At 38.9% G+C, this 13,740-nt stretch overlaps 1 protein-coding gene across 4 annotated transcripts in view; it reads right to left on the bottom strand.

Annotated features, from left to right (window-relative positions):
• Positions 1 to 2,197: 2,197 nt before the first annotated feature.
• Positions 2,198 to 13,740, bottom strand: part of P4HA1 (prolyl 4-hydroxylase subunit alpha 1) — a 90,394-nt gene continuing 78,851 nt past the window's right edge. For all 4 annotated transcript variants that reach the window (XM_019034557.4, XM_019034556.4, XM_063709734.1 and 1 more), the window contains 5 exons: positions 11,450 to 11,503; positions 8,817 to 8,882; positions 5,561 to 5,629; positions 4,407 to 4,503; positions 2,198 to 2,893 (listed from right to left, as the gene is read on the bottom strand). In XM_019034557.4, the coding sequence (XP_018890102.1) occupies positions 2,823 to 2,893; positions 4,407 to 4,503; positions 5,561 to 5,629; positions 8,817 to 8,882; positions 11,450 to 11,503 (357 nt within the window). In that variant the 3' untranslated portion in view covers positions 2,198 to 2,822. The remainder of the gene's footprint in view (positions 2,894 to 4,406; positions 4,504 to 5,560; positions 5,630 to 8,816; positions 8,883 to 11,449; positions 11,504 to 13,740) is intronic.

Here is a 13,740-nt window from a genome sequence, read left to right as displayed (position 1 = left end):
CAGTATTTTCCATTCTTTGAACCCCTATATTATGTCTACATTTTTGAATTTTCTGCTTCCATCCACTTTACTAAAAAAATTTATTAAAAATCATCAATGGTCACAAAATCTGAGTGGATCAAAGTGCTGAACTTAATTCTCCATATTTCTAAAACACTTATGTTGGAACAAAGGCTAGTCAGAAGAAAGGAACTTCAGAGTTCACTTTAAAAGTGGGTAAAAATACCTACTTTCCCAGAGAATCAAAACCAAATTCTTCCTTCAGTTATTTAAATACTGCATAAAGTATAAAGAACTCTTGTGTGAACTAGGATTCACCATAAGTAATGTAAATAGTCTAAAGCATCAATTAACTTACTTCATTAAGCTCACAGCTGTTACCACACCATATTTCTTTTTTTTTTTTCCTTTTAATTACATTTATTTTAATGCTGAATTTACTCCCGTGCCATAAGTTTTTGTTTCTTCAGTTTCTTCTGGGATATCTTTTTCTTCTGGGCAATCTCCTCTTCTGGTTTAGGAACAATCTGTTCCTTTTCAGTAAAGATCATCTCAATGTGGCAGGGAGAGCTCATGTATGGGTTAATCCATGAGCTCTGTAGGTCCGTTGGTGCATCTTAGGTGCTTTGTTCACTTGGATATGCTCAATGACCAGAGAATCTACCCTTAAGTTCAGCATTACTCTCTGTGTTTTTAAGCACGTGCAGCAAAAATTCAGCACTCTTTTTGGCCACCGACCTTGTGGCCCAAACAGGCTAAGTGGTGAGCATTTTAGTTAAGAAGGCCCAGTGTTGTTATGCAGGACTTTCCGTTAAAGAAAAAAAAAAATCGAAATATTTTAACTCAAGTAGGTTTAATTCACCACAGAAGAGCTAAGAGAAAAGAGAGGGGGTTGGTAAAATACAGTATACTTTCTTTAAAAAGGACTTGGGAGGGAAAAAATCAACTTAGAAGATCCAGCCCCACTGCTTCACCTGCGCACACCTGCCAACTCCACCATTGTAATGTCGGAATGGTATGCACTGTTTCTGTAAAGTGACATCTTTCAGATACTTCGTGCCTTTTTGTATATACATACCCTTGATGGCCTGAGCAGTTTCACGAGTGTTCTTAAAGTGAACACGAAGATTGGAACCTCTTGATTTGCATGATTTTGTGGGGTTCTCCGGGTCAAGTGAATAGCGAACCATTTTCAGATTACCTCAGGCCACTTAGGAAAGAGCATCATATTTCTTAATAGGAGAAAGTCTTAAGTACCACTATTGTAATAATTTTTTTCTTTTTTGAGACAGAGTCACTCTGTCACTCAAGCTAGAGTGCAGTGGTGCAATCTCAGCTCACTGCAACCTCTGCCTCCCAGGTTCAAGCGATTTTCCTGCCTCAGCCTCCCAAGTAGCTGGGACTACAGGCATGCACCACCAAACCCGGTTAATTTTGGTAATTTTAGTAGGGATGGGGTTTCACCATGTTGGCCAGGTTGGTCTCGAACTCCTGGCCTCAGATGATCCGCCTGCCTCGGCCTCCCAAAGTGCTGGGATTGAAGGCGTGAGCCACCATGCCAGGCCCATAATAACTTCATAACCACAGTAAAGTATTTTAGAGCTTTCTTTGAAGGAAGCACATCTTGATTCATGAAATATCTGAAACTTCAGAGAGCCTAAATTTTTCTTAACCATGTGACATTAGTGTGAGTGGAAACCAAGAGTATAAACCTAAGCCCATGTACTAAAGAAATTACATAAGTTAACCTGTTACTGCCACATCATACATTCGGATTTAAATACGAAAAACACCACACAGAAAACAAACATTTTTTTAAAAAAGATTTAAGATCATAAATAGGTCATTGTTGTCACAACACATTTCAGAATCTTAAAAAAACAAACATTTTGGCTTTCTAAGAAAAAGACTTTTAAAAAAAATCAATTCCCTCATCACTGAAAGGACTTGTACATTTTTAAACTTCCAGTCTCCTAAGGCACAGTATTTAATCAGAATGCCAATATTACCACCCTGCTGTAGCAGGAATAAGAGGCAAGGTATTAGCACTAAGAAAAACGCAAAATTCCTGAACAAAATCATCTGTCATTTTAAAAAAGGGATAAAAAAACAGGCTAAGTGGTGAGCATTTTAGTTAAGAAGGCCCAGTGTTGTTATGCAGGACTTTCCGTTAAAAAAAAAAAAAAAAATCGAAATATTTTAACTCAAGTAGGTTTAATTCACCACAGAAGAGCTAAGAGAAAAGAGAGGGGGTTGGTAAAATACAGTATACTTTCTTTAAAAAGGACTTGGGAGGAAAAAAATCAACTTAGAAGATCATATGAAAGGGCAAACATCACATGGAACCCAGTTAGTGTCCTAGTTTATTACTAGTCTTCAGATCCAGAAAACAGAGTAAGACACTAGGTAAACAGAACACCTAGACACATCTGTAAGGCATTTGTTTCCTATCACACGGCCCATTCTAGCTTAACACCCACCAACTGAGATGTAGTGAAATACTAAAATTGGATGCTCAAATTATGTTTTTATCCAACCAAAAAGTTCTTTAAATATAAAATTCCTCACTTTAAACTCTGCCTTGTCTTCTGTGATACCAACAGAACTTTAAGGTTTTACATATGCAATATGATGATTTTGTGTTACTTTTAAAAGAATCCACAAAGTAAGCAATTGTCCACAGATGAAACATGGGATGAGGTTCATGACTGAATCAATCATGGAGTGTTAGTCAATTGTAAACTCCTGAAAGTTAAGACTAGGAAATGTGTATATCAGACACACAAGAGTACAACAATAGGAGAAAGAGGGAAGCCTGTTTGTCATTCCAATTCTGACAAGGTACAAGGTCTTCGAAATTCTTGTCCACGTTCATGGAGCCATTTATTGGATACTGTGAGAGAAAAGTAATATATTAATTTTCCCCCTTAATCTAATCAGTATTTAATTAGTTCCTAAAAGCTAGGTCTATAACAAATTCATTATGGGATAAAAGTTCAACACCAAAACCGGATAAAGGCAGATGCTACTTAAAAACTTGGCTAAATGCTGAAAACACAGATTTTATATACCTATATACATATGTGTACACACTTGTGTGCGTTTATGTACATACATGTATGTATACACATGTATATTTGCAAGTCTATGTGCATTTCTTACAGTTTCCAATGTTCAATGTGAGGCTTGAAATGAGACACAAATGGACCTAAGATACAGGTACAGGTAAGAGTAGAATATTGCTTTATGTATTGTTTTCAAAGTACAACCTCCAAAATACAAAGACAATAATGAACACAAACTTTCCACTCTAAAGGAACAACTCTCTTATCAACCATTGCTATTGTATGCTCATTAAGTTTCCAAAATACCTTTACAAAATGTATACCATGTAAAAATGTATCCCAAAAGCAGTTAATTTGCTATTTTTTTTTTTGTCTCTGGTACCATAGAACCCAGTCAAAATATCTAAAGCAGGAACCTTAACTCCTTTTTCCTTCTTCAACCCTTGTACCTACACTTTATTTATCAAACCCTGACAATTTTCCTTACATCTCTCTCAAATCTATTTGCTCTCCAACCCTTCCACTGATGCTTTAATCCAGGCCATTATCATCTCCCACTTAGACAACAGAAAACAGCTTTCTAAACTCTCTCTCACCAACTAGCCTCTCCTCATTCTAGTCCAGTGGTTCTTAAACACTATAATCATAAGGGGAGGTTTTAAAATCCTGATCAGGCCTCACTCCTTAACCTTGTTATGTCCTGTATGTAACCACTAAACATGTGGCTAGTAACACAGATTGAAATGGATACATGGGGCTAATTAATAGATATTAAAACTAATTTCACCTGTTTCTTTTTACTTTTTAAAAATGTGGCCAGTCCTGCACTTGCATGTCCCTGACTGAGAGTGAGTGCCTCTTTAAATTTTGCACATTAGGTGCTACTCGAGCCTCACATTAGAACCTGGTATCTAACATGTTTGGAAAACTGCTGTTCTATCTTCAGGACCAAATTTAAAGAAAAAGCTTTGAAGAAGACTCCCCAAACATAGGCAGTCACCATCTTCTGTTTACATTTTTGTATTAATATGTACTACATTATAATCCATTAGTATGTCTCAATCAGATTATTAACCCTTTGAGGGGAAGATACTGTCTTATTCAATTTTGAGTCAGTCATTGTTTCTTGGAATAAGTAAAAATAGAGTTAAAAATAAAACCTGTCATCAAAATTCTGATTTCAAATTTGTATTATGATTAGGCACTTGTTTGGCTGAATCCTGTACAATGTTAAAATCATATTAAGCAAACATGGGGGCTTTTGTTTTTAAGACACAGATAATAGTTTCAAAATAAGAAACAAAAATTACATTGTCTTTGTAGAATATATGAAATATTTACCCCATTTGTTGCCAACTAGCACTGGACAGGCTGCATGCCGTGTACTATAATCTCCTTCTCCACTGGCAAACAGATTATACCAGAAAACAGCAGTTCCCTATGGAGAACAATTCACAATTATCCCCAAGTATACCATACCAGGTAATTGCTTTTGGTAGTTATTACTTTTTTTTTTTTGAGACAGAGTCTTGCTCTATCGCCCAGGCTGGAGTACAATGGCACGATCTCAGCTCACTGCAACCTCCACCTCCCGGGTTGAAGTGATTCTCCTGCCTCAGCCTCCCAAATAGCTGGGATTACAGGCGTGCAACACCAGGCCTGGCTAATTTTGTATTTTTAGTAGAGACGGGCTTTCACCATGTTGGTCAGGCTGGTCTCGAACTCCTAACCTCAGATGATCCGCCCATCTTGGCCTCCCAAAGTGCTGGGATTACAGATGTGAGCCACCGTGCCCGGCCATTTTCAGCAGTAATTTTTCCTTTGTTCCTGCGGAAGAACTCTATAGCAGTATTTTATTTTCCTCTAATATAATTCTGAAAATATGGTTACATCACTTTAAGAACCGTTTTTGATCATATGAAAAATACCATAAAAATGTTTGACAACAAAAGTATTTGCCAAAAGAAAGCTAACATATCTTACATAGCAAGATGGCGGGGAAAACACAATGCAGAACCCATTTTAGAAATGAAAAATTTTAAATACTAATTCCTGGTCATTCATTACCTCTAAGTACTCATGGCAAGGACCATAAAAATACCTTTAAAAATATAATTTGGTCAGGCACAGGGGTTCATGCCTGTAATCCCAACATTTTGGGAAGCTGAGGTGGGAGGATCACTTGAGCCCAAGAGTTCAAGACCAGCCTGGGCAATACAGGGAGACACTGTCTCTACAAAAAATTTAAACGTTAGCTGGGCATGGTGACATGCACCTGTAGTCCCAGCTATTTGGAAGGCTGAGGCTTGAACCCAGGAGGTCAAAGCTGCAGTGAGCCATTTTTGTGCTGCTGGGCTCCAGCCTGGGCAACAGAGCGAGAACAGGTCTCAAAAAATGAAAAAGAAAAAAAATGTAATTCATTAATTAGACCATGAATACAAGTGCATCTCTTCCTTAGGGAAAAAATAAACCAAAAACAAAACAAACAGGCTTACTTTTTTGGGCCAAACACTAGCTCCAACTTCAGGAAAAACAGTGGCTCCTCCTGCAGATACATCACTCATCTATAAGAAACAAGAGGGTGTTATCAAAAGTGCTGGTAGAATAAAGTAAAACATGCCATTATATAGACTTGATATTGGATACTAGAATATTGGGAACATATGGACTTGTTCTTATATAGCAGGGTTGGTACATGCTACTCAGTTTTTCAAAAATAAAATGCCATTTAGGTTTATATACATAAGTAAAAAAACTACAAAAAGCAAAGGAATGATTAACAAAAAACTATCAGGATGGGAGACTGGGGATATAATTTGAGATAGGAACTTATTTATAGCCAGAGGGAAAAAGTAATGACTTAAAACTAATGAGTCAATACATAGATATAAATATGTATTTTATTGTATTAGAATGTAATCTCCATGGAGGCAGGAATTTTCATCTGTTTTGTTCATTGCTGATCATTAATGTCTAGAACAATAGTACCTTACCGCAAGAACAGTAGGTGCTCAAGAAATATTTAAATAAATGTAAAATAAATATACTCAGTTTTGCCATTTCTCATGGAAGGAAATCAAACATATTAAATAAAAGTGAGAAAGTTAAAGGATTATATAAAGTTATAGTCATAAAGATAACCTAGAATAAAAATGGAAACCTTTTAAATTAACCAAAGAATCACAAAAAACAAGGCAAAGGAAACATGGATCATAAAGATTTTTTTAAAGCAACATAAGTAGAATGTATAGACTGATTAGATCACAGAGCAAAACCCAGCTACATATTATATCAGAGCTGCATCTAAAACAAGTGACTTACAAACACAGAACACAAAAATGTAAGATTTTGGGCAAATGCTATCCAAGGAAAACAGGATATGATCTTAGTATGAGACACAGTTTAAATCAAGGTAAAAAGCATTAAATGAGATAGAAGGTATTTTACAATGATAAATACATAACTAATAGTAAAGAACTAAGAACACTTAACCAATTAAACTCTGAGGAAATTAAAAAGTTGTGCATGAGAGGAAAAGTAATTTGAGATATTCTATGTGCCCCTCTGGGAATGGTATTTAAATAACGGAAAAAAATGATAATCAATTAAAATGCTATACAACTATTTTAGAAAAACAGGAAGGGTGTTTACATTAAGAGGGAGAAACGGATAGTGGGCCAAATAATACAGCATCAATATTCATAAAACAAAGAAATATAAGCAGAACCAGGAACACATAAACACTAATGGCTTTTAAACATCTGAAAAGATGCTCAACCTCTCTAATAAGAGAAATGCAAATTAAAGCCACAATAACTGCTAATTTAATAAGTGAAAGATACATAGATCAAAAAGTCTGACAAACATACTTCACAAACATATCCCACTTAAAATTGGGATATAAATTGGTACAACCTCTAAGACTCACCTCTAGAAAATATGCAAGCCTTTGCAGCATGAATTTGTATACCGTACTAACCCTCTCCTGGTTTTCCCTTTGTGGTATTTCTCTTTTTTTATATGAATCTTTGTAATGTACCTTACCTCCTTTTGGAAACAAGATGGAGTTGTGAGAGAAATACAAATTGGGAATTGGGGAGAAAAGGAGGCATACGGAGGGGAAGGAGATAGGGAAGAAGGGAAAGAAAACAGAAACAGGGAAGGTAGCAGGAAGAGAAAAAGAAAATAGACTGAACAGAGAGATTTTGGTAGGGAGTGAGATACTACAGACAGCAAAAAGATGTAATTCAAATAGGGCTAAGGAATGGAAAGAGTGATGAAATAACCAAAATTAAGTCTACATATAAAATATATATTTTTTTTATTTTTATTTTTTGAGATGGAGCCGCGCTCTGTTATCCAGGCTGGAGAGTGCAGTGGCGCGATCTCAGCTCACTGCAACCTCTGCCTCCCAGGTTCAAGTGATTCTCGTGCCTCAGCCTCCTGAGTAGCTGGTACTACAGGCGTGTGCCACCATGCCCAGCTAATTTTTGTATTTATAGTGGAGAAGGGGTTTCACCACGTTGGCCAGGCTGGTCTCGAACTCCTGACCTCAAGTGATCTGCCCACCTCGGCCTCTCAAAGTGTTGGGATTACAGGCATGTGTCACTGTGCCTGGCCTAAAATATCTTTTTTAAGTTAACAAAGGTTATGACATTATGGCAGATTGCATTTTCCAAATATAATACATCCCAATATGTCCCATCCTACATGCTCTTTTTATGTGACGCTGACATTCGTCTGCAGTGGTAGGGTCTGTGTGCCCTCTCCTTGAAGCTGGGCAGACCTTTGTAATTGCTGTAACAGAATACAGCAGAATTAACATCTGTGACTTCTGAGGGTAGGTCATAACAATACCATGTACTTTTGCATTGTTCTTTTGGGATGCTTCCTCTTGCAATCCAGTCACTATGCTGTGAAGAAGCTCAGCCACATGTATTGGCCAGAATTTAGGCATTCTGGCTGACAGCCGGCCTCAACCTTAGCCTTCAAGATACCCCAGTGCCAGGCATTTGACAGCAAATACATGTCAGATTTGGAGCAGGAACCATGAGTTGAGCCCAGTCAACCTCATAACTGTTAGAGATACATTAAGAAAATCATTGTTGTTATTTTAAACCACTCAGAAAGGAGAGTTTTGGAGTGCTTTATTTGGGGGAACTAGAACAAACACTACAATCAAAACTTTTTTCCATATATAAAAATATATAAACAATTTTAAAAATTGAATTATGATCACACTGTTTTAAAACTCTGAGATAGGGTTTCTGGGGGTTGTAATATGCTATTTCTTCATCTTAGTACTGAATACACCAGAAGTGTTCACTTTGTGAAAATTAAGTTATAATACTTAATTTGTGCACTCTTCTGATATACTTCAATAAAAAACTGTAATTCAGAAGTTTACTGAAATAATGTGTATGTGTATGTATAGAAATTCAAATATATAGAGATTTTTATATACACATATTATATATTACTAAACAGAGAGACTATATGTTAAAATATTAATGATTATCTGCAGGTAGTGGCACTATAAATTCTAAGTTTGTCCAGAAGTTTCTATAATGAACATCTATCTTATAGCCTGAAAAAGTTGCAAGTGCAAAATAATTCTTAACTCACTTTATTCAGTTGTAAAAATGTTAAACTAGGATGCTGAATCAGAGCTACACAGAACAAACTTAACACATTAAAATGAATCTTGTCATCAAATCCCAACTTAATCTAAAAATTTTAGTGATGACTTACATAAAACAGCCATGTAGCAATTCTATTTCCTGTCCCCAGCTCTTTGAAAGCATCTGGCTCATCTTTCTGTGAATAAAAACAGAGTAAATTCAATGGTGTAAAAATTCAGTAATACAAATACTCTAGTGGCAACTAAACATCAGTAGTAATATCCTGAAGAATATGCCAACAACAACCGCAAAAGTTTCCCTTGTAATGTCCAGTGCACTATAAACATCAGGCACTCTTTTTGTAAGATGGAGTCTTGCTATGTGGACCAGGGTGATCTTGAACTCCTGGCCTCAAGCGATCCTCCTGCCTTAGCCTCCCAAAATGCTAGGATCACAGGTGTGAGCCACTGTACCTGGCCTCAAATACTTGATGACTGAACTTGTATACTGGATACTTTAGACAAGATTACTCGATAAAAAGCAGACTTATTAGCCTAAACGACAGCCATTATCTGCAAGCTACATATTATTTTAAAAACGAATACGCACAATTTTAGCTTCCAAAAAATATGACTTGACAGCCATCTCTTAGCTACATTAGTGAAGCTTAATTTACCTTGAGACTTACTTTGAACTCACGACCTACTGAAATATTTCCTAGTATTATTTTTTTCTTTTTTCTTTTTTTTTTTTTTTTTGAGACAGAGTCTTGCCCTGTCGCCCAGGCTGGAGTGCAGTGCCATGATCTCAGCTCATTGCAACCTCCACCTCCCGGGTTTAAGCAATTCTTCTGCCTCAGCCTCCCAAGTAGCTGGGGCTACAGGCGTGTACCACCATGCCTGGCTAATTTTTTTGTATTTTTAGTAGAGATGGAGTTTCACCATGTTGGCCAGACTGGTCTTGAACTCCTGACCTCAAGTGATCCACCCACCTTGGCCTCCCAAAGTGCTGGGATTACAGGCATAAGCCACCACACCTGGCCCCTAGTATTATTTTTCTAATAATGCTAGTAAAGTGACTTTCAGCACTATAATCAAGCTAGAGAATTAATATCTAAATATTTATATCTAAATTAAAATACAATACAACCTCTTGGCATTTCTCCCAGAAAAATGAAAATGCATTTTTCACATAGAAATGTAAACACATCTTTATTTGTAATAGCCAAAAACTAAAAACTATCCAAATGTCCTTCGATGGGTGAATGGCTAAACTGTGGTATATCCGTAACATGGAATACAGGTTGAGCATACCAAAAGTCCAAAATTCAAAATGCTCTCAAGTTCAAAACTTTTAGTGCTAACATGATACAAGTGGAAAATTCCATACATAGTACTCCCTGAAGTAGCTCCCCTATCATACACACTATGCCCCAGCCAGGATGGAAACAGACAGTTCCCCATAAGGCTCCTGTATCACAAGAGATTTATTTTCAAACCCATTCTTTCTTTACTGAAGGTGTAATCCTTGTGGAGATTTAGAGTTTATGCCAGGGTCTCAAACTCAGCAGCCTACACTGTGGCAGATCCTCCTCTTACAGAGCTGTTATTCCCAAAGCTCTAGTTCCTGGAGGCACATACCTCCAGCCTCTGTGTTTTGTCCCCTCTTTAATTCTCTAAGTTTGGGATCATTGATCAGTTTGCCTTTTGGAACACCCTTTACTTTCTTCCAGGCTTGCCAATGCATTTAAAGTATCTTAAGTGATTTTATTGGGTATCTAGGTGTTTGGTTTTTTTTTTTTTTTTAACTGGTAAAAAGGTTTCACAGAATATCTGCCACACCGTATTTCCATAAATTCCAAATAGGCTATGAATTTTTAATGTTAAAATAACAGAATTAACATGTTGACAAAGAATCTCTCCTTGACCCAACTACTCAGGCTCCTCTGAACTTTCTTCTCAAGTAGGCCCTGACTTTGGGCTTCTGGTATTTACCTCTGCATTGTCCAATTTAAGCAAGAACCCTGCTAAGTCAGGTTAGCCAGAATTCCCCGTCCTTGCCATGTGATCACCCTCAAAACCTAACTGGGTTCTTCAACTTCCACTATCCCCTGGATGATGATCACTCTGCCCTGACTTCAGCAAGAATCCTGTTAGGTCAGTTTAGCCAGAATCTTCCCTTACCTCTTAGTAATTTTCCATCTACTAACACCCACCCTTGCTCATTGGCTATAAATTCCCACTTTTCCTTGTTGTATTTGGAATTGGGCTTAACCCTCTCTCCCTTACTGCAAAATCCCACTGCATTTGCAGTGGTCCCTATACCTATCGCAATGGTCTCCCCTTGAATGAAGTCTGCCTTACCATCTTTAACAAGTGTCAAGAATAACTTTTTATTTAACAATGTAATGCGGCCGGGCACAGTGGCTCACGCCTGTAATCCCAGCACTCTGGGAGGCTGAGGTGGGTGGATCACCTGAGGTCAGGAGTTCAAGACCAGCCTGGCCAAAATGGTGAAACTCCTGTCGCTACTAAAAATACAAAAATTAGCTGGGCATGGTGGCGCATGCCTGTGATCCCAGCTACTCGGGAGGCTGAGGTAGGAGAATTGCTCCAACCCAGGAGGCAGAGGTTGCAGTGAGCCAAGATCATGCCACTGCACTCCAGCCTGGGTGACAGAGTGAGACTATTTTTTTGTTTTGTTTTGAGACAAACAATGTAATGCATAAGCCTCAGTGAATTTCTCCATTTCTTTTTCACTTACCCGTGCAAAGTCAAAATGGGGTTCATACTGTCCTCCAACTCCATAATTTGCTACCTGAAGGAAAGACACAAAGCATGAAAGAAAAGAACTATAAAGATTACTATTCAAAAAAATCTATGAACCTCATTTTTTGGACTTTTATAGATCATGGTCAGGTATTTACAGAGAAATGAAAAGTATTTAAAATCAACAAGAGTTCCTATGAAAACAGGGATGAAAAACAAAGGACAGCTACTATATATCTATGTATAGATCTATATATACATCTACATATATAGATATCTATATATATATATCTATATCTACATATGTACCCCTCCCCACCCCCCACCAGAGACAGGCTGGAGTGCAGTGATGCAATCAGAGCACACTGCAGCCTCAACCTTTGGGGCACAAGTGATCCTCCCACTTCAGCCTCCTGAGTAGCTGAGACTACAGGTGCATGCTACCACACCCAGCTAATTTTTAAAAATTTAATACATAAGCTAAAATTTGAGATTTCTATTATTTTGTTTCACTAAACACTTTCCTTTGGAACTTAAATCAAAAAATGTTTTCCAAAGCCCCAAATGCTGCTGAACTCGCAATCCACTTTAATAAAATATCTTTTCTTACATATTTTTTCCCTGCTAAAAAAGGAAAGAAATTAACACCAATTTAATTATTCCTGTCGAAGGGCCCTAACAACTTCAGTTGCTTGCGACAATGTCCCAGTGTGACGCACCAAAATTTAAGAAAAATATTTGGTCTGAGTTCAAGTTCCAGCTCTCTTAATTACAATGTAACTTTGGATATAATCTCAGTTTTCTTATTTGTTAAAGTGAAGAGAATGATACTTAACTCTTTCCCTCAATCACACAACACAATAAAATGCTGACAAAGTCAAAGGAGAACATAATTAAGAGTGCTGCTGATGAAACCAGAAGGAGAATACTGGTGGAACTGGAACTGCTGGAGTGTGTCTTGCTCTGGGGGCCAGTAGCCACAGCACCCCTTCATCCCTGAAGCTAAGCCAGGAATGAAGGCCTACTTGAAGGCCTGACATTCCCAAGCAGAGCTGCCAGCAGCTGTTACACCCTTCCTGGTGGGGTCAAGAGAGGTGGAACTGCTCTACCCACCCCTCCCCCAACTCCCTGAGGCAGGAGCTGCAGCCATGTACTCCCTCCCAAGAAAATAGTACTTTGGCAGAACCCTGCATGCCATGAGATGTCTGGGCCACCCAGAACAGTCACGTCCCCTGAGCCTGAGCTGAAACAGCACATCACCCTTGGGGAATTGTTGCACTGGCCAAGTTGAGCAGCTGCACATCCCAGGGCTGAAGTAGTACCCAGAGACCCAGGGAAACAGAGCAGTGGCTAAGCTGAGAAATGTGACCTGCAGGGCAAATAACTCTAGTACCCTGCTTCCCTGGAGAGTCTGCACTGCTGAGACACTTCTCTTTCTAGGGAGTGAAGTCATTGCTGTGGTGCTCTCTGCCCCACAGGGCCCAAACAACAGGCATGCTTGGCCATTCAGGGGTGCCTGTTCCTGCTGTACCTGGCCCCAGAGTCTGGGATCCATCTGAGCTCCACCAATCCAGGTTCTAGAGTGACTACTAGAACCTGGTGCCTCATCCAGGGCACCTCATCATGGTGCCTCATCCCCAGGGATAGGAGTTGCCACTAAGCCCTATTGGCTCAGCCTCCTAAATTAGAGCCAAACCCTGCATCCCAGACTCAAACCTCCAGAGCATCCTCTCTTCCCTGGAGTTGGGCCAGGGCTGTGCCCTGTCCGCCAGGGGTAGACTCACAGCTACAACCTGACACTCTTTTCCCAAGCAGCTAGAGGGTGCCTCAGAGTCACAGATCCTGGCACTATAGGAAACCTACATCCAACCCTGCCATAGAGAGTGACCCTGTACCCTAACACCCAGGTGTTACAATAGTATGCAAGACCCTGAGCCCAGGATCCTAGCCCCAAAGCCACTCCAAACGCTTGCACCTGGATTGCAGCACCATGGCAGCTGCTTGTAGGATATGTAAGACCTGCCACCAAGATGACTCCCACTGGCTAAAACTCCCTATTGTGGGGAAAACAAGAATGGAAGGATTCCAAAAGCTCTTGCCACCGAAGATATTAACAATCTACTCCACAGCTACCACCACTGCAAACTTCTCCAGCCTAGGCTGTTGAGGCACCCACAGTTATTTTGACAATGAATGCAGCTGAATAGGCTATAAGAGACTACAGTACTGAACCTACCTGGAAACAGAGTCACCAAACCCTTCCCAAACAGCCCAACAGAAGCAGAA

The sequence above is a fragment of the Gorilla gorilla genome, chromosome 8, assembly GCF_029281585.2.
Source record: "Gorilla gorilla gorilla isolate KB3781 chromosome 8, NHGRI_mGorGor1-v2.1_pri, whole genome shotgun sequence".
NCBI classification, from domain to species: Eukaryota; Metazoa; Chordata; class Mammalia; order Primates; family Hominidae; genus Gorilla; species Gorilla gorilla.
This window is presented reverse-complemented; position numbering and strand designations above follow the sequence as displayed.